Genomic DNA, 20,000 nt, shown 5'->3' on the forward strand with positions numbered 1-20,000 from the left:
CGCTTGGACGAACTTTTGCGCCTTTAGTATAAAATGGTTAATGGTTAGAACAATCCATTTTGCTGTCTTGACTCAAGTAGCTAAGACAATACATCTGTTTAGAGGTAAATCTGTTTGCTCTGTTTACCTGAGGGACTAAGGATTGAATTTCCTTTTAGCATTTGAAAGCGAGACTCCCCCCTCAACACCTATCTGCAGACGCTTTAAAATAAGAAATAACTCCTGGATATAAATATTCCTCCATATAACCAGAATGATAATGTTGCACTTTTCAGTTGGGTAATGAAGGAAAGGCCAGCAAGAATGTATGGATCACAGATTGTGTGGTGTTACCGAATGCCAAGAAGTTTGCTTTGTCATCAGCAGACAGAGAGATTGGTATGTATTCCAGCTTGATTTATCACCATTCTTAGCATTGGTACGGTGCTTTGGTGCATTTTAGCCCGCTTTCATGCTTTACATTTCACTTTGGAGCAGAGTCTTCTTTGATCTTCTTTCAAAGATAGGGAAAAGGAATAATAAGCGATTTTTCAACAAAAATCGATAGAGAACCCGCTTATCGCTTAGACTAGGCTAAATTTCTTCTAAGTGGCGAGAAATTTGTGGCAGTTTTCAGAAGCTATTGAAAAACTATGGTTTTAATGAACTTTATTTATTTATGTAAGAGTCAAGTGTATTTCGCGTTGAAGAGCTACTTATCGGGGGAACTGTACACGAATCAAATCAAATCAAATCAAAGGTTGGTTTTTGAGGAGAAGGAAAAACAGGCGTACCAGGAGAAAAACCTCTCGAAGTAATGTTGAGAACCAACAAACTCAACCTAGATATGACGTACCTTCTGGGAATCAAACCCGGGCCACATTGTGGTGAGGCGAGTGCCGTCACCACTGCGCCATCGCTGCTCCCTACTTAAACCCACGCAAATGTTTGGTCTTATTTTCAATTGTAGCATTTTATGACTGCTCAGCGAACAGTTTTGACAAACAGTTAGTGATCTGTAGCCTGGATTATTGTGTGCTGACTATGGATTACTGGTAAGGGAAAATATTATGATGATTACATTTTATCCAGTTAGTGGTTCTATTGTCCACGGGTTTCGACGAGCTTAAAGGAGTAAATACATGAAAGAGATAAGTAAGTAACATTATTCCATACTCCAAAAGTATCGACTCCTAATGACTGTTCGGCGATGAAACTTCGGCTCGGTTGACTGGCTGGCTTGCACGATTTCCAGATCTAGAATTGCCAAGCTTGTACAGTTTGCCAAGATCTCGAACTTTCCAGCTTGGATCTTTGTACGAATGCTGGGAATTTCCATGTGAACATTTCAAGCCAATATTTATTTCATAGTTACTGAGATTTATCCACGAAAATCATAGTGAATTGGTACTGATTCTAAATGTAGCCAATGAGGAACACGAATGACAAAATTTCACTGTGAAGAAATATCGTTCGTCCAATCAGCAACGCGAACGACGAAATTTCAATAGCGATGAATGAACGTATCGAATGGAACGTCATCTGAAAGCTGTTGCACAAAAACCGCGCGCTTTGAAAAATGGCCGAAGGAAGGTTTGCTTTTGTTTGCTCAGTTGAGGAATTTATTTTAGAAAAAGAAAACAGAAATGCCGCTCATAAAACTGAATGAGGTGTACGATTGCTTGAACGAATTTTGAAAACGAAGGTCGAAGACAGGAAAATGGAAGTTCTTCCAGCGGTTGAGCTGAATGAATACTGAATACATCAACCAATTTATCATCTCCGTTCGCACTAAAGACGTCAATGAATACGAGCCGACTTTCCTTCGAAGTGTAGTGGCTAGCTTGGAAAGACGACTGAAGAAAAAGGGCTATTCCGCAAGCATAACAAACGACCTGGTATTTGACAGATTTGAGAAAACCAGAGTGGTTCTTTAGTCCAAACAAAAACAAGCAAAGAAGCTACGAAAGGAAAATAAACCCAAAGCCCGTGTAGCTGAACTAAAAATACTCTCCACGTTGGACTACTTTGGAATATCTGAATCACAGTAAGTGTTGTAAATTTTATTTAATTAATTGTCGGTTTCGCCATTTTAAAGCATTGTTTAAGCTTAGTTCCCACTGGCGACAAAAGGATCATGAGCATAATCATAATCATAAACATAAACATAAGCTTCTTATGTTCTAGTGGGGACGGCCGCTCTAAAAACGTAAAGCTTTTCCTCGAAGCTGCCTGCCATCTTGAAAATGAACCGACCCGAAAGTGGTCCTAGACTTTAATTGGCCAAAACACAATGACCCCGTTGCGTCATTATGTTTCTCATTATGTCGTTATGACATAGTCATAGTCAAAGCCATAATCATAATCATAAGAAAATGGTCGATCATTTTTTTACGATTATGATTAGGTTGATCATAAGGGAGCCTATGATTATGTTTCTGGACGTTCCCACCAAGACATAAGCGACATAACAGCGTTATGTTCGTGCTTATGATTATGATTATGATCGTTATGTCGCTAGTGGGAACTAGGCTTTATTGCTTTCATCGCCCCACTCCATTTGTGCGAAATAAATTTGTCAATCAACCACTACTCCGAAAAAAGCCTCAGTACCTATGAAATAATCACATTACAGCATGGAAAATGCTTTGTACGATTTTTATTCACTCGTTGTTTCGTGTCAGAAAACGAACGAGTGAGCACAGCGAACGAGTGCGTTTTCTGATACTACTCAAATCGTGAATAAAAATCGTACGAGCGCATTTTCCATGAAGTAATCTCTATGTATAGATAATTTATCGTCACCGGCCATAAAAGTTTGTGTGCAGAAAGGTTCAGCCTAAATCAAAACATCAATTAGCAAAATTACATGAAGTGTAACTTTGTTTACACTTCCAAGAAAAAATGATATGAAACTCAAATATCAATGCCGAATCGCACACGGGATGGCGGTATATTGTGTCAGGTTAGATCCCGTTAGTCTAGTAACGCAGGGGAAGTGGACGGACTCCATATATAATGTGTTACCCATCCGCTTCACAGAATGTTTTGAAAACTTTGCAGAGAGTGTCATCTTGGCCTGCTGATCACTTTTGTGCAATAACAAATTGGGCGGGTCACCGAGATCATTTTCAGATATGAGCAACTAAAACCAAAATATAGGGTGTTTTTGCAAGGCTTTCCTGTTGCCATGGTAATTTATTACGTCACAAAAATGACTTCATCTTGTTCAGCAATAATTGATGTTTCACATGGTACTATAACATTGCTGTTACGTGATAAAGTGTTGTAGTGTCAATCCTTCTAATAATTGTAGGCATCCTTCTCTCGAGAGAGACAATGTAGTCATTGGGAATGGCTTGTGATAGATTTTTTGTCTTCTCTTTTAATGGACCTCAAATTCCAACGAATATCTGAAAAATCTAGCTAAATACATGCGGAGTTCGAAAACGCCCGAAATATAATAATCATACACAAAATCACATGTTCAAAAACGTGACAGTCCGCGTGACAGAATTCGAAGTCCTAGAGTCACGAAACTAAGCGAAAAAGGCTATAACATGGCTCAGCAGCCCGATCCTTGCATGGCAGTCTCTGCCGCAGCGGACACATACAAGTTCAGAGTGCAGGGTGTCCGCTGCGTTGTCCTGCCTCGCTTTCCTCCTTTGTCTCCTTTCCTTCAGCTATAAGATCCTCTTCTCTTCGCCCCTCTTGACCCCACTACTGACAGCGTGGCGCCAGTCATCGCGATCAAGTGCAAGCGTCTCCCAGCTTTCTGTGTCAATGCCTGTAAGTTTCAGGTTATGCTTCTAGACATCTTTGAAACGAAGTGCTGGCCGACCTATTGGGCGGCATCCTGAAGCCAGAGGTAATTTGGTATACGGTCGTCCTCCATGCGACGTATATGACCGAGCCAACGGAGTTGACGGAGTCGACGCTTGGCATGACGCTTGTTTCGAGTTTATAAAGAAACTGTGGTGTTGTCTCGGTGGGAGAATGAAACAGGAAAATTTGGTTTTATCAAACGTGTTGTCCGCTGTCACCACAGGCAACCGAGACCGAGAAACTACCGTACAAACGTCACAGAACAAAGAAACCAACAGAATTCCATTCACCCTCACCTACCATCCACAAAACCTTGCAGTCAAAAATGTCATTCTCAAGAACTTCAAAATTCTCCGCAAACTAAACACATATTTCATATACCACCACTTATTTCATTCAAACGCGACGACAACATAGGTAACTTTCTAGTTAGGAGCGCATTCAAATCTGACAACCAACCGGGAACGTTCAAATGTACACGCACACGATGCAAAACTTGTCCTTTTATTTCTGACATGGTTAAGATCTCAGGACCAAATTGATCCGTAAAAATTACTCACCACTTTTCATGCATCTCCGCAAATTTCATCTATTGCATAACCGGCACACTATGTACGAAGGCCTACCTTGGCGAAACAGGAAGAAGGTTAGCGGACCTCTCTCGCGAACACCTACGAAATGTAGAAAAAAACGACACAGATGCATCAAAACCATTTGCGCACCATTTTAATCTTCGTAATCACTCCCACCACAACATGACAATTTGCGGCCTATCCTTACAGAAAGCCGCAAGAATCTGGACCAAAAATTCATCTTTCAACAAGGTAAACTCTATCCTCACGGAACCAATGAACGCCTCTCATTCCATTAATTTATTCACAAATTCATGTTACCATATTTCCATCAATGGCAAAGCTTCTCCACACCCACATACCCACATAAAAACCAACAACACCCACAATTCCTCGATTCGCTCTGACGAAGGGCTAACGCTCGAAACGTCAGCTTTCCAAATCATTCACGGTGGTAATTCGACCTTTATCAACATGTTTGATAAAACCAAATTTTCTTCTTTTAACAAGGTCTCTTGAAAAACTGGTTTTAGCCACCTTAAGACGTTTTGTTTTCCTTAACGTTATCCTTGCATCTAAAGCCTTAACTTTTTTCAAAACGAAATGACGCAGGTACTGTTCCGCTAAGTTGAATGAAGGAACTCTGCTATTTGGCGATTCTGGAGGATCTGTATATTGTTTAAAGTTCTCTGCAACGACAGGATCTTTGATTGATCTTAACATTGGACAGCAGATTCCATCAGGTAAAAATCATAAACTTGAACACTGAGTAAGAGTATTTGATAAGTATAAAGAGATACTTCTTTTTCCATTTTGTCAGTTAATAAAAGACTTTCGTGTTTCTTTTCGATTAATAATGGTAATAGCACTATAAGTGGAGTTCAATTCGTAATGGTAATTGGATTGAGTGGAGTCCAATTCGGTCTGTAATCACTGGAGTCAGGGTCCGAAAATAACTCTTTTATATGGGCTCCAACCGGCGACTAGATAAAAATTATCAGTGGCCAGATGGCAAATTGCGGTCGCCAAAAATTTTCGCCTGAAAAAACACGTTACGAACTTTTTTTTGGATACCAGAAAGCAACGACCGCGCGGTCTTGTGTATGTGTCAAGCATTATTTTAATAAGGAAATCCATCTGTCCCTTAGTTTGTTGAAAATTTTAGCCACGGAAACACCAGTCACGTTCTGTCGCACACGAGCCACCATGTTGTTACCTTGCTACATTCCTCACACCAGTCCCCTGAATCTCTTTATTGAGTCGTTGTTTTTTCGCCCGCAATACGTATTTTATGAGCAACCGCCAAAATAAAAAAACGTGCCGACTTGTGACGTTATGGAGGTAGTTAACGGGAAAACTCCTTTCATTTTTATTTCAAAAACATCGGCAGGATAAAAAGTAAGACACTTGTTGGCAAACGGCTCTGAACTTAATAGTAGGTCGCCCACTGGCGACCAGTTGTGAAATTCTGGTCGCCAGTACTCAATTTCTAAGGTCGGCACACACGAGGGGACTAGTCCCTGCGACTAGTCCCTGCAACGAGTCGCGGGGACAAGTCCCGTTGTGTGAACTAGCCGTTTTTGCCACAAAATCTATTCCAGGGACCAAGATTTGGTCCCTGCGACTAGTCCCACGAACTCAAACTGGTTTGAATTATTGGAACAAGTGCCTGCGACTTGTTCCTCAAAATGCCTCTTGTGAAATGTTCGTGGGACAAGTCCCTGCGACCAAATTAAAATGAACCAATCACAGATCAACCACAAGCTCCCACAATTCCTTACGAACTCTGTTTCAAGATGGTGGATCGCGAGGAAGACGATTAAACCAGTTTTGAAATAATGTAAATGAGTACTGGAAATCTTGATCGAATTTCCCCCCCTTCTATATTGACTGCATCTGATCGATATCAAAGCGCTTCAACTTATTTTCCGCTCACATCCAAACTGAATTGGAAACAATTCAAACACTGAATTATTTCGCTGAACAATGTGCGGTTTGTACTGAGCTTATTTATTGTAATGCTGCATTGCTATTTTTAATAATAATTTTGGTTTCTTAAGAAAGCTGCAAAGTGAAAGAATGATACCATTTGACCCCAGTTCTTGCTACTTTCCTGTGCAATTGGTCTCCGCGTGTAAACATTACTAGGGACAACCAGTACTAGGGACCACCCTGCGACCAGTCCCCTCGTGTAAACTCTTCAGGGGACTAGCTGCAGGGACTATTTGCAGGGACTAGTCGCAGGGACTAGTCCCCTCGTGTGTGCCGACCTTTAGTCGCATTGGCGAACAGGAAGGCCCAATTTCGCGTCCTGCTAGTCATAATAAAATGCGCGGGAGTCCGATTTGTTTATCACGAGTATGATTTTACAGACCAAATTGGACGACACAAATTCCTCTTACCAATTAATCATAAGTAACACAATTTCCGAGAAAAGAAGAAGAGCCAGGTTATGACAGCAAGGGAAAATTTGCATTTAAATACTGACAAAGGAGGCGCAAATTGTTTGATGTCGCTCTGAAAGAAAGCCCCAATTAGGGTTTCTATGGTGATCAAAACCATGGTTGTGATTGGTTGATTTAAACTACAAGTATTAATGTGATTGGCTTTAGTTATTGAACTGTCCGATAACAACTTGGCGAGTGAATTAGTGGAAAATAGGAGTTTTTTAAACCAATCACCGTCGAGGAAATTGTAATTTTTATGATTAAAAGAAAAATTTAACACAGGCAATTACTTTTTCGGGAAATAATTAACAAGCAAGAGACTACAGAAAGCCTTTACTTTGGCCAATTTCTGTTGGTAGAGGTCTTTGGTGATGGCATTTTTGTTCACAGATCAAAACTCATAGGTCAAATTTATTGTCATTGTATAAATTATCCAAATGAGAGGTGGATTAAAGTGACTGCCGATTTAAAACTGAAAAAAATGTTCTTTTGGATCTGTGACCAAGCGGACTCCCTCTTTTTTTCTCGATGCTAAACTAAGGGCATAAAACCGTATGTCTAATATTTTAATTCGATATGATCATCCAGAATCTAAGCGTGTAACATCTGAAGTTTTATGCGGAGGTGTTTCAGAATTAAAACTGGTGCAGTAGTTCTAGCTCGAACGTTTAGGAGCGATTGACAACAACTCGTAAAGTACAGCAAGGTTTTATCTTTACTCTCCTTCAATTTTATAGTAGTGAAGGCACTTACATATAAATATGACAAAGTAAACGCACGTGAAATGGAAAGCTCGTCAGTTTCGATTTCCGTTCAATGTCAATGGTGAAATTCCGATAACACTATGACTTAATGAAGGTTGATCGTCTGGAGGACAATCCAATAACCTGAAGTCACTGACTTCAGAATCAAGTCAGAGTCAAGTTAACCAAGGGCGCTTTCCATTTGACAGAACTGACCGGTCAGACCGGGCATTTGGAAGGACTAACTCTACAACGAATTCAAATTAACACACTTCGGAGATGATATATACTCCTCCAGAAGAATGCGAAGGATTATGATGCAAGTGTTCCCTCAAATTGTTGCATTTTCTTTGCAAATAATTATCTGACCGGCCAGTTCTGACAAAAGGAAAGCGCCCCAAGATAATGACTTTCGTTGAGGTTATCGAAATGTCAGTGGTCATTCACCAACAAACGTCCTTCCCTTACTTTATCAAGATATGTCACCCTTAAGTCCAAATCATAGTTGCCTTTCATCGTATGTGTTTCAGTCTCCTTCAGACGGGTTACTTTGTCGGAGCTACAACAAGGAAAGCATTCTCATATTAAGCTTTTTCAGTTCAAGGTAAGCACAAAACCGTTCTGATTTCAATAGTCCTTAAAAGAACTTCCTAAATACTAGTAACTTTTTTTACATGTATATTTTTATATATTTATAATTAATTAATTTAAATTAAACAACGAAACTACACATTACAATCTACATGCTGAAATACAATCTAAGCGTTACATACAACAAATTTACAGTACACTACTTGCAGCTTTGAGTTAATTAAAAGGTTGAATTACATTGATATGCCATATTAACATACGCTTCTTACGTTGTTTACAATTATCTGTTTTTATTGCACACTATTACATATTATTATTGAAATACACAGCAAAATCTAATTACATATTTGGACAAGCATAAATAGGTCACCATGTTGGTAATATCCCTTACAAGGTCACGCGATTTGAGTTTTGCAAATTTTTGCTCTCTTTATTCTTAAAAGTGGCCAAGGAGAGGTTTCCATTTTTTGAAGGTTGAGCTCATTTGTTTCGATTTCATAAGCTTTTTTTTCAAAAGGCGCAAAAATTGTGGAAGGTTGGGAATTTCATCTCTAAACTTACACTTCCAAGTATAAAATCTGCTCATGAGACAGAAGTTGATTTGCAGTTTTGTATTTGAACTATCTGGTTTCAGTCCCAAAGCAGTGGTCATGGCAAGATGATTTCCCTTCTGAATTAAAGAGCATAATTGCAGCCATGAAAAAAGGTTCCCCAGAAATGAGAGGTCTCTTTGCATTGCCAGAAAAGGTGAAGCAAAGTGTCTGTTTCTTCCTTGCAAAAGGTGCAAAGATCATTATCTTTAACAGCAATCTTATATAAAAAGGAGTTTGTAGACAGACGTCTATGGAGAAATTTAAGTTGGAAAATAATAATTTTGGTACTTTTTGTGCATGTTCTTGCGAGCTGAAATGTTTTTTTCCAGTCCATTTCTTCCTCATCAAGGTCGCAATCTCTGTACCATTTTGTTTGGGATGCTGTCGGTTTTTCACTCTTTGTTGCAACGAGATTCTATACGTTTATAAATTGCTGGTTTCTTCGTTTTTTGGAAAGCTTTAGTGAAAGATTCAACCTCGAAAGTCTCCAGACTATCGGTATTTTCCTTGAATCTCTTCCTTATTGTCTTAAACGTTGCATTAATCCCACTAAAAGCAAGTGGGCAACTTTTGTTTAAAAACTCTGTATAAGAGAGAAAACAGGTCTCCTCTTTTATAAGAGACTTGACTGCCAAAATTCCTTTTGCCAGCCATTCTCGAAAATATACAGGTTTGCGGTCAATTCTTATCAAAGAATTATTCCAAAGACGCTGTGTTTTATAATGCTGTAAGGAAGAGATGTTGTTGTTAAAATTTACCTCGGCCCAAATCAGCAGTATTTCGTTCAACAAATATATCAGAAGTTTGGAAGTGGTTTTTCGTGTCTTTTTTATCTAGATTACCCAAAAACACAGCTTCCTTCCCTTCCCATTCCCCCCCCCCCCCCCCGTATTTGCCGAGTTCTAGGTCAAAAAAGAGTTTTCCCATGTTTGTTTTATCAAGATATTTTTTGATCCAGATAGTTTTTAAAGATTTATTGAATGAGAAAAGATCAATCATTTTAAGCCCACCATTCCTGTACTCGTTAATTATAACGTTTCTTTTAATCTTATCGGGTTTCCCGTCCCATAGGAAATGATAGAAAGCTTCGTTCAAATTTTGATAGCTTGGTGGTTTCTTTGCAAAGGAGAAAAGACATTAACCAGCTAGAGGCGACTTGGCTTTTTAATATAGTGATTTTTCCAAGTAGGCTTAATCTTCGATACTACCTGTTTTTAAGTACGTCCTGGACCTTTTTCGGTTTTTTCTTCGAAATTCAGAATCATAGTTAGTTCAGGCTCTATTGAAAGCCAAACTCCTAGTGATTTAATTTTGAACTCTTGCCGTTTGAAATCTTTTTCTGGACACAAGAGTTCTGAGCTTCTCGCCTTCGAACCTATCAATAACAAATACTAGTAACTTTGACGTCGACCGTGGCATAATCTTGGTATCAAAGCGTATCCAATTAAAATAAAGACGCAATGAGCGGAGCTGGCACGCGCCGAAGGCGCGCGCGCGGAGCTCCATTGTTAAGAAAATATGGTAACCCATCGATGTGAGAAATCTTGGTTTTTTAGCCATGACGTCATCAACCGTCCGTACATACACGTACGTCCGTCCGTCTGTACGTCCACCCCTCCATGTATGCCAATGTGACCAGTATCATGCTAAAGGAATAAAACGCAAACAGCGGTTACAAACATTTGCTTGAAATGTATAACTTTTATAAACTTAACGTTTCGTATGTTACAACATACATCATCAGAAGTGATTATTAGTTAGTCCGCACTTTGGCTTATCGCTGCATTAGAATTTGTTCGTCACCCCGATTGTTACAGTTTGCCCTAGATGACCTCAAGAGGATTTTGTTACTTAATGGCTACCCTATGGGAACTTTTAAATATCATATGAATGATGTCATTGAGGAACATCAAAATAAGCCAAAATTTCCTGTACAAACAGTTAAGAAAAAAGAAGTTCTTATAGTTCTACCTTTCTTAGGTTATCACAGCAAACACCTCACAAAACAGTCTTGTATAAACAAATGCTATGGTATTTTCAACGTCACAATAGTTTTTCAGAACACCCGAAGAATCAAGTCTTTTCCCTTACAAAGATAGACTAGCTCCTTCCTTCAGGTCAAAAGTGGTGTACAGAGCAAACTGCTGGGATTGCAATGATTTCTGCATAGGGAAAACGAAACGCCGATTACGTGACAGAAAAACAGAACATTTTTAAGCCCTACCTACAAATTGTCACAAATCTGCAATTGCTGATCATGTTTTCTTAACCAACCATAGAATTAAGTGGGATCATTTTGAAATATTAGCAACTGGTCGATCAGAGATGCATTGTAAAATTAAAGAGTCTCTGTTGATCCGCGATCTAAAGCCAACCTTAAATGAAAACGTTGACAGTGAGAAACTTTATTTCTATTATTAGCATATTCTTGTCGTTTTATGTCAATCAATTTCGTTAGTTCCCAGTCTGTACAGTTGTGTTTTTGAATTTAAATTTATCTGTAACTGAATAATAATCACTTCTGATGATGTATGTTGTAACATACGAAACGTTAAGTTTATAAAAGTTATGCATTTCAAGCAAAATGTTTGTAACCGCTGTTTGCGTTTTATTCCTATTGAAACTAAAATGGCCCAAGTCAAAGAATTTTTATGAGTATCATGCTAGTTTACAGCATACATCTTTGATATTGGACATCCATCTTTTGATTAATTGACACCTGTCAAAACAAGGTTTCCGCTGACCAGTATCACGTGCCCATATCGCGGATTAAAGCTTAGAGCTCACCGAGGTCAGCTGTTTTTTTTTTAAAGTTGACCGCTGCCCAGGTACTGGTTTTCGATTGGATTGCAGGCTCAACCCTGGTTAACTCACCTGAACATAAGCGAGGCTTCATTTTTCGCGCGCTTTCTGTGGCTGGACGCGGCTACACGGCCATACTACATATGAGCGAAAATTTTACACAGTCAACGCTTTTCGTGTTCAGGTGAAAAACGGTTTGAAAGATGTTTTCTTTCTGCATCTTTCGCTGATTTCAATCCAGTTTGACGTATCATGATATCTGTGGTCCCCACTGGTGGCTACGCAGTTATTCAAGTCAAGCATCGGCGGGATGTAAACTTAAAGCTGAGTGTTTATTTTTAATTTGCCTAGAGCTGGTTTTTTTCTCTGTATTGCAATTTTTGGCATATCTTTAGAAGCTCTGATAAGGTTACAAGATGCCTGGAGAAGCTATGTCTAGAACAGAAACGAAAGGAGAGCGAAAGATAACGACAATGACAAAACAGAATACCAGTAATAGCTCATACTTAGCACACAAATTCTTCCTTGGGCACTAAACCGTTTGTTATTTTTACGGATGCGTTATTTAAAGTAGATGCGTATTTTTAAAAGTTGGTTTAATCGGTTCTTCCTTTGTTCAGGAATGAGAATCGAATTTTTATTGTCAACTGGAATTAATCTGTTTTCTTTTGGACATAAAGAAAGAGTTGATCGGTTTGTTTGTTTTCCTCTAAAATGCGAGCGAACAAGTGCTTTTTTTAATCCGTTTGCCCAACTGGTTTTCGTTGTGCCTCGACAGTGACAAGAAAATTTTGCCCTTATGTTATAAACACGTATTCGCAATGAGTTCTCGTAAAATTAGGGAGAAATCTCACTAGGTTGTGTTTTCAGAAGTTTGTTTAAAGCACCCAAACGTTATTTAAGTGTTGGAGCAGTTCGCCCTTTCTTGGTGCATTGCCTTAGTTTGCCGATTCTTGTTCCAAGCCAACCTGGCGTGTTTCAATGAAAAACATCAAAATGTGAATGATCTTGTTTTCAGAGATAAAGTGGAATAAAGTACATCAGTAAAACTCTTCTTCGACCTTGAACTGACAAAGTTGTTTTTATGGCTTCTAATTTTAGCACGATTCCTATTCGCTGACTATTGTTGACAGTTGACTTTGAAATGGCTTTTTTTCCTTTTCCATTCGCTCGCTGAGGGTGTGCTTGTTACTGGGTTGCCAGTATGGCAAACCCAGTCGGGATCTGCGTTTCATTTGTTTGTTTTATTTTATTTATTTATTTTATTTTTTTCCGTGTCGGTAAAAGTCTTGCCTGTCACTCCCCTGCTAAGTGGTGTCTTTGTGCATAGAACCTTCTGGACGTATTTTTTTAGGATAGAGAGGGTAGTGGAAATGCGTAGATTTCTCTGGTGGACACAGTAGAATGATAAACTTAACCGGCAATGGCGTCGAAAGTCATGTAACGCGAATGGCGTTTTAGTGGATCTTTGAACAAAATATACCCTTATGAAGCTCAATAATGGCAAGTCATTTGGATACTGAACAAGACATGCGGTGGAATCTTAAAAGCGACGAGTAATGGACTTCGACAACAATCTGTCGCCCGTCGAGCCGAAATCAAAGTGAGCTGCATTTCTAAGATTTTACCAAGTGTGCTGTTATGTAGAAAGTTCTGTAGAACACTGAAGCCAAATGGAAAATTCTCTGGTAAGTTATGGGTTCAACAAAGACAGAGAACGAATCGAACACCTTAAGTGGATCTGTAATCAACTCTGCACAATCTTCAGGTAAGAAAAAAATTGGAAATGTGACAGCCAAGAATTATTTGAAAGAACGCTTGTCGTCTATTTTGTGCTTCATTATTCAAGGAAAAGGTTCTTCATGGAAACGGTTTGATCCTGAAATTTTAGTCTGTTGTAATATTGCGCATATTTGACACGATTGAGTTTTTTTCTCTTCACGCACGTAATGAAATAGGAAGGGGTTTTTGCCTCTAATAGCAAATATGTTGTTTGTTTCAAAAAATTGTTCGCTGGAAAAGGTGGCCTTTATGAATTCATCATGTTTTATGATATGCGAGCTTAACTGGATAGTTTTTATGGCAATAGTAATGCATTTTCTTGTTATTCAAGGAAAAGGTTCTTCAGGAAAGGGTTTGAACCTGAAGTACATGGTAATTTGACACGATTGAGTTTCTTGTCTTCTCGCACGCAATGAAATAGGAAGAGGTTTTCGCCTCTAAGAGCAAATATGTTGTTTGTTTCAAAAAATTGTTCTCTGGAAAAGGTGGCCTTTATGAATTCATCATGTTTTATAATATGCGAGTTTAACTGGATAGTTTTTATGGCAATAATAAAGCATTTTCGTGTCAAAATGAGGTTAGCGTTTTTCTGTTGTGCTAACTTAATTAAATATAAATATATACATTCTGCCTCGTGAGTTTGTTAGTCTCCTTGACCAGCAATGGCGTCGAAAGTCATTGCAACGCGAATGGCGTTTTAGTGCATCTTATGTTGTTTCAATAAAATGTTTCGCTGGAAAAGGATTCTGTGATATTTTCTGCCTTTGTGAATTTTAATATCATGTTGTGTATTGAATTTTCGAGCTTAAGGTTGAAACTTGATACTTGACTAGTATTTCTCTGTAAGCAGGAAAGGTTTCACGAAAATAAACAGGTCTGTTGGAAGCGTGCTTGAGTTTCAAGAAAATGAGCCCCAAAATCAGCGAAAAATTGTGACGCCGGTGAATAATAAAGTAGCTGCTATTTTTACCTGGTGATAAATAACCTCCTCTTGGAGAGTAAATTTTTGACTTTGCAGAAACAATGGTCAACCTCACTCAGAGTTTGGGCGATTGTGATCTTTGTTTTGAATTCGCTCAATTATCATCAAAATTTATAACACTTGACAGAAAAAGAAACTTACGAAAACTCGGTATCTTGCCATCATTTGACACAGATGCTCCACTTCACTGTTTGGCGAGTAAACATGCCGCGGTAACTTAATCTCGGCGCCCGCTGAATTTGGGCTATGTCACTTTCGATTTTGCGATTTATTTGTCAACCAAAAGTACAATAATAAAATTGAACGTAGAAAAAATCTCCCACAATGTTTGTACGGTGAACGTACCACAGGCAACCCAGTGTACCCTCAAGGAGGGTCTATTTATTTATTTTAAAACTCATTCGGTTCAAGAAAAAATTATTGCCAAAGTGGTGAATTGCAAGATTAGTTTCACTGGAAAAACCGATGTCGCACTCATCGCTTCGTGATTCATGCGCTATCGGTTTTTAGCGTAAAATTTACCGTGGAATTCACTAGTTAGGCAATGAATTTTTCTACAGAAGAAAGCAAAGAAAATGATTTAATTATTAAAGCAGTAACCGGAAACATCAAAACGCGGACAATTCGAGACCTTTTATTTTCACTAACCCTGCAGGCAGTAAGAATAAATTACCCGGGAGCTCCGTTTTTAGGCTTGGCTAAATCTATATATTATCGTTCATAGAAAAGACTTGTTTGCCTCTTGCTTACGCTTTGGTTATAAGTGGATAACTGACAACAAAGGGAAAAAATAGTCATGCAACTGAATGACTTATAAAGTTGTTTAGCAGGCGTTTTGACCGCGCACCGGTGGCTCAGTTGGTTGAGCACCGGGCTGCCATGCGGGAGGTCGTGAGTTCGACTCTGGCCGGACCAACACTCAGGGTCTTTAAATAACTGAGGAGAAAGTGTGGCCTTTGTAGTTACATCCGCAAATGGTTAGACTTTCAAGTCTTCTCGGATAAGGACGATAAGCCGGAGGTCCCGTCTCACAAATAAATTCCATGTTCATTAGTTCCCTGTGGGACGTTAAATAACCCACACACTATTCGAGAAGAGTAGGGGATGAAGTTCCCGGTGTTGTGGCTGTCTTCTGTGTGTATATGGGTGGGTGGGTATAGCAGGTCCACATCAGCTGAATAGCTGCCAAAACTTCAACCTGCTCAAACAAATAAATAAATAAATAACAATAACAAATAACAATAACCTGGCCAATCCCTTTTTTGTGCAACTATAGAGCCACGATTCCGGCGGCACTGGAGTACTTTACGGCTGTTGGAATTTATTACTCTCGTCAACAACACCTTACTGCCGTTATAAGTATGTTGCCATTAGTATCAAACCTAAAGCCATTGTGCACGTTGATTAAGTGCTAGTTCGCTGTTATTTGAGTCGTAACCAGTGGGCTAACCAATTTCTCAATGTTGACACACGTCTCAGGAACAACCGAAGAAAACTCCACACGAAGTGAACACACGTTGTCCACAAACATGAAAGTGTATTTATTCAGAGCTTAACATCGGAGGTGTGACCTAGGGACCCTCTTATCGCAGGTTGTTTCCCTATATGGCAATTAGCGGCATCATATCATAGGTCCGATCCAGGGGGCTTGATCATGCGATTGAAGGTTGTGCTGTGATATGGTAGGCCAGGGTTTAATTTCGTGGCCTTGGTAATGACGTGGGTTGATACGGGGAACTTTATGCGAGGGGTTTCACTTGGTTTTGGCCGGTTTTTTTGGGGAAGTGGGGGGCTAACATTGCCGGTAACGATCTAAACCCTACTCTTAGATTTGGTCATTTTGCTGTGTTTCAGTTTGCAGGGCAGGGCAAGATTTGCATATATCCTACGCTCAAGAAACAACTAGTACCCACAAGCTTACTGTGGTTTTAGAACTATTCTGTTGTATTTCAGGGTCTTCATGAGGACTGGGTTCGTAAAGTGAAATATTACCCATCCTTGCAGTCCTTTATCTCTTGCGCTACAGCAAGCAATACCTCAATGTATCTTGGAAATGTGGATCGGAAGAAAACGTGAGTACTAGTGTCGGAGATGGCATAAAAAACTAAATGACTTTTTTTGTGTAATGAAATGACACATAGCCGCGTAATCTTTGTCATCCCAGTATGCATGAGACATGTGATAAAGAAAATAGAGAAGGAATGCCTATTCCGCATATAAACCCCTATACCGCCGCCATACGACTACGACCGCAGGCTTAAGATGTCTAGCAGTCCAAATAATAGACAGCATCTGGACAAATGCAACCTCAAATGTATCTGAAACACACGAAAGGCCACTTTTATTTACACCTTTGACTTGCTACAGCAGTCTACAATTCAATTTTGCTTCACAAATGTAATCTACAACAGGTTCCTTTGTAAATAATTTCCTTGATTGCTTGTTGAACGCAGACCGATTAACTCAGTTGGATGAGAATCGGAGCACGTGCCGGGAGGTCGCGGGTTCGAAGCCCGGCTGGACCAACACGGGTTCTTAAAATAAGCGAGGAGAAAGTGCTGCCTTTGTAATATAATCTGCAAATGGTTTGACTTCCAATTTTTTCTCTGATAAGGACTATGAACTGTAAACTCCGTCTAATAACCCTTGCTGATAATAACACTATTCGCGAAGTGTAGGGGATGGAATTCCAGATTTTGTGGCCGTCCTGTCTGTTGTTTATCACTGACTTGTGTGGACTAGCTCAAATGGTTCATATATTCCCTTGTAATCCTTCCCCACTAATTCAATTGCAGTGGAACATAGACAGTTAATTAAATCAACTGAACCGCGTAATTTCTTTTACAGAAACTCAGTCTTTCGCATTCGCAAAGGCATCTCATCATTTGACTACTGCAAAGAATGGAATGTTATCGGTAGGGTTAATCCATTATGTTCACAACCGTAACGCAAAATGTTGCCAGAGAATTAATTAAGAACACTCAAAAATCATTTGTTCTGAATAATTCCAACTGCCTAGCACAGAGAAGTTCTTTTTCTAATCCATCGTTTTCACTGTGTCCAATAGTGACTGGTGGCGTTGATCATTATGTTCGGCTATGGAATCCTTACGTCACAGCAAAAGCCACATCGGTGGGTATTATTTGATTGTTTAAGGCGATACAAAATGAATATTTTCGTGACGTTCTCCATGAGTCGTTTCATTTGGGTTACTATACCCCCTTCCCTTCAACCAATGGTTTTACCTATTGCTTTATCAACGGGAAAGGTAGATTCAACCGAACAAGCCCTCATTTTATCGGTTAGTCTCTTTTGGATGCGTTGACAAGGTTTTTGTTTGTTTTAGTCGGACCGGAGATGGCCGACTACTTAAAAACGATTAAGAAATTTCATTTTACATCAAGAAAAACCTACATTGACAGAAATTAAAGCTCAAGGCTTTAGGAACGTGTACTGAAAGAGAGAAAAAGCAAACAAAACAATAGGGTAGAGAGACCTCACAGCTGAAGAGAGGGGTAATTAGGTAATTAGTAATTAGAAAACCACAAAAGACATTCCGTTGGTGACTAGAGCGCAATTTAAATTGCTAAAAAATCCAGAGCCCTATTTACAGTCCTAGACCATACTGCCTTCCAGTTAACTAACCGAATTATTTATTTCAGACTCTGAAAGGACACAGTTCAGCTGTAACACATATTATTGTGAACAGCGACAAAGGAGAAATCATTAGCGCTGCTCAAGACAAGGTAACTAAACAAAAAGGAACCGTGGCATCTCTTTCCAACGCACCTCTTTTGCGTAAGCACGATTCAGTAATGTTCAGCAGACCATGTCTGAAACTAAAGCAGGATGAAAAGACCCCGTTTTCTGATAAACGATGTTTCTAAGACATTCAATATCCTGGTACTCTTTTCTTGGGTGACTTGAATGTGGTTTCTCGAAATACGATGTTTTCAGCGCAATTCAGGTGCTATAAACCCCTTTTTCTCGCATAAAAAAGGCCATTTTAAGACACGAAACTCGGTAATATTTATCCTAGTATTGGAAAATTCAAAATACTGGCTTTTCAGAAAAAGCTGATCGAATGTTTGGGACTTTGTAAAAACGGACTTAGTTCGCCCGAAAAGTCATGATTGTTAAAATTACAGTCCTTTATTTCTACAACGCTAGCTGAGAAGGGAAATCAAAATAATTGGTAAGTTTCACGCCTTCACACACTTTTTCTTTTAGTGAATTCACAGACGGAACTTTAGCAAGGTCAATGCACCCAAAATGTTTGAAGGCTTCAGAAAAGGGCAAATCTATCGGATACTTTCTAAATTATTTTTGCCTTATCACATTAATAACACGTTTCTAAATCACTAACCAGTATATAAGTCATAGCAAAACCAATTGCGCCATCCAACGGATAGTGATTTATCAGGTGGATAGCGTTATCCACCTTTTGAACAACTGGGGCCTGTGTTGTCTCTACTTATTTCTCAGGTCATCAAGATTTGGGACATGCGCGATTTATGTTGTGTGCAAACTATTCCCGCCCGATCGTTGTTACCTGGCCCCCATCTCATTTCAAGTTTGTACTTCAGCTCCAAATCAAACTGCATTTTCGTGGGAACCAATCAGGTAAGGAAACTGTCGATGTCATTTACCTCTTTATTAAACAAAGTCATCTGAATTTTTTTGATACGGAAGGCGTCCGAGCGCAAATCCTTGTTAAAGTGTTGTTGAACAAGGAGCATTGCTTGTGTTTGGAGCTGCACTTTCAATAGTAGTTGTGTGACATGCCGGCTGTCTGGCTGCCTGGCATTTTGAACTCGCCGCTTCGCGGCTAGGTAAACATCGACCACTTTCAACGACACTAAGGTGAATAATTGTTTTAGTGTGTACCACACAAGTTGAAAGATCAGGCGCGTTTTAGTTGGCAAAACTTACTCCTCGGTAACCGAAGCAAACGGGAAGCCATTTTGTTTTTCTCCGTTTGCCAAGCACTTGGCGTATGAATAGTACTTGCCATTTACCTCCGAGCTAGCCAATCAGAATGCACGGAAAGCACTTTTCACTTGTGTGGTATATACTAATATATATTTGTCGTTGTTGACGGAGACCCGTCCGGACAATCAAGCCCAAGCTTGAGAAACTCGTTTGATGGGTGGGAATTGTTCTAAATAATTTTTCTCGAATCAAAGTCAGCAATAGTGTTGCCTGTGAAATAATCCACGACAGATATACAGCCGGCCACATAGTGTGGCATTTTTATCACATTGTTTATATTACACCTTACCGGGGTTGATTTTGTTGTAAGCTCTCAGTGATCGAAGGTCAACGTGAAGAACCTACAGAGGAAAAAGACATCTCCAGTCACTGTAAACCCATATGTGCCGCCATCTACAACGACTTGTTCGAACAGGTATGTCGATTTATTTGGAACTGATTGGGGACAGCTGCAAATCAGAGAACGTGCCCTTGATGAGAAAAGAAAGCTGTAGTAACAATCCAATATACTCAAGTCATAGGTACGACCGAGACTGCAAATCGAACCCACAATTGCAACATTTCATTAGCGATAAACTTGAAAAAAACCAAGCGTTTCATTTCCCTGAAAATAATCCCGAAAAGTTTCGACTTCAAGAAACGCTCCCCCCCCCCCCCCCCCCCCCAGGACACGTTAGCTAATCAACCAGCAA

At 39.5% G+C, this 20,000-nt stretch overlaps 1 protein-coding gene across 1 annotated transcript in view; it reads left to right on the forward strand.

Annotated features, from left to right (window-relative positions):
- LOC138017352 (cilia- and flagella-associated protein 337-like) overlaps positions 1-20,000 on the forward strand; it is a 70,081-nt gene that overhangs the window by 33,704 nt on the left and 16,377 nt on the right. Inside the window, exons 10-17 of the mRNA XM_068864457.1 lie at positions 4,989-5,119; positions 8,097-8,170; positions 16,270-16,388; positions 17,164-17,231; positions 17,384-17,448; positions 17,979-18,062; positions 18,802-18,939; positions 19,619-19,723. Coding sequence (XP_068720558.1) covers positions 4,989-5,119; positions 8,097-8,170; positions 16,270-16,388; positions 17,164-17,231; positions 17,384-17,448; positions 17,979-18,062; positions 18,802-18,939; positions 19,619-19,723 — 784 coding nt within the window. The remainder of the gene's footprint in view (positions 1-4,988; positions 5,120-8,096; positions 8,171-16,269; positions 16,389-17,163; positions 17,232-17,383; positions 17,449-17,978; positions 18,063-18,801; positions 18,940-19,618; positions 19,724-20,000) is intronic.

Source organism: Montipora capricornis, chromosome 9 (assembly GCF_036669925.1).
Source record: "Montipora capricornis isolate CH-2021 chromosome 9, ASM3666992v2, whole genome shotgun sequence".
NCBI classification, from domain to species: Eukaryota; Metazoa; Cnidaria; class Anthozoa; order Scleractinia; family Acroporidae; genus Montipora; species Montipora capricornis.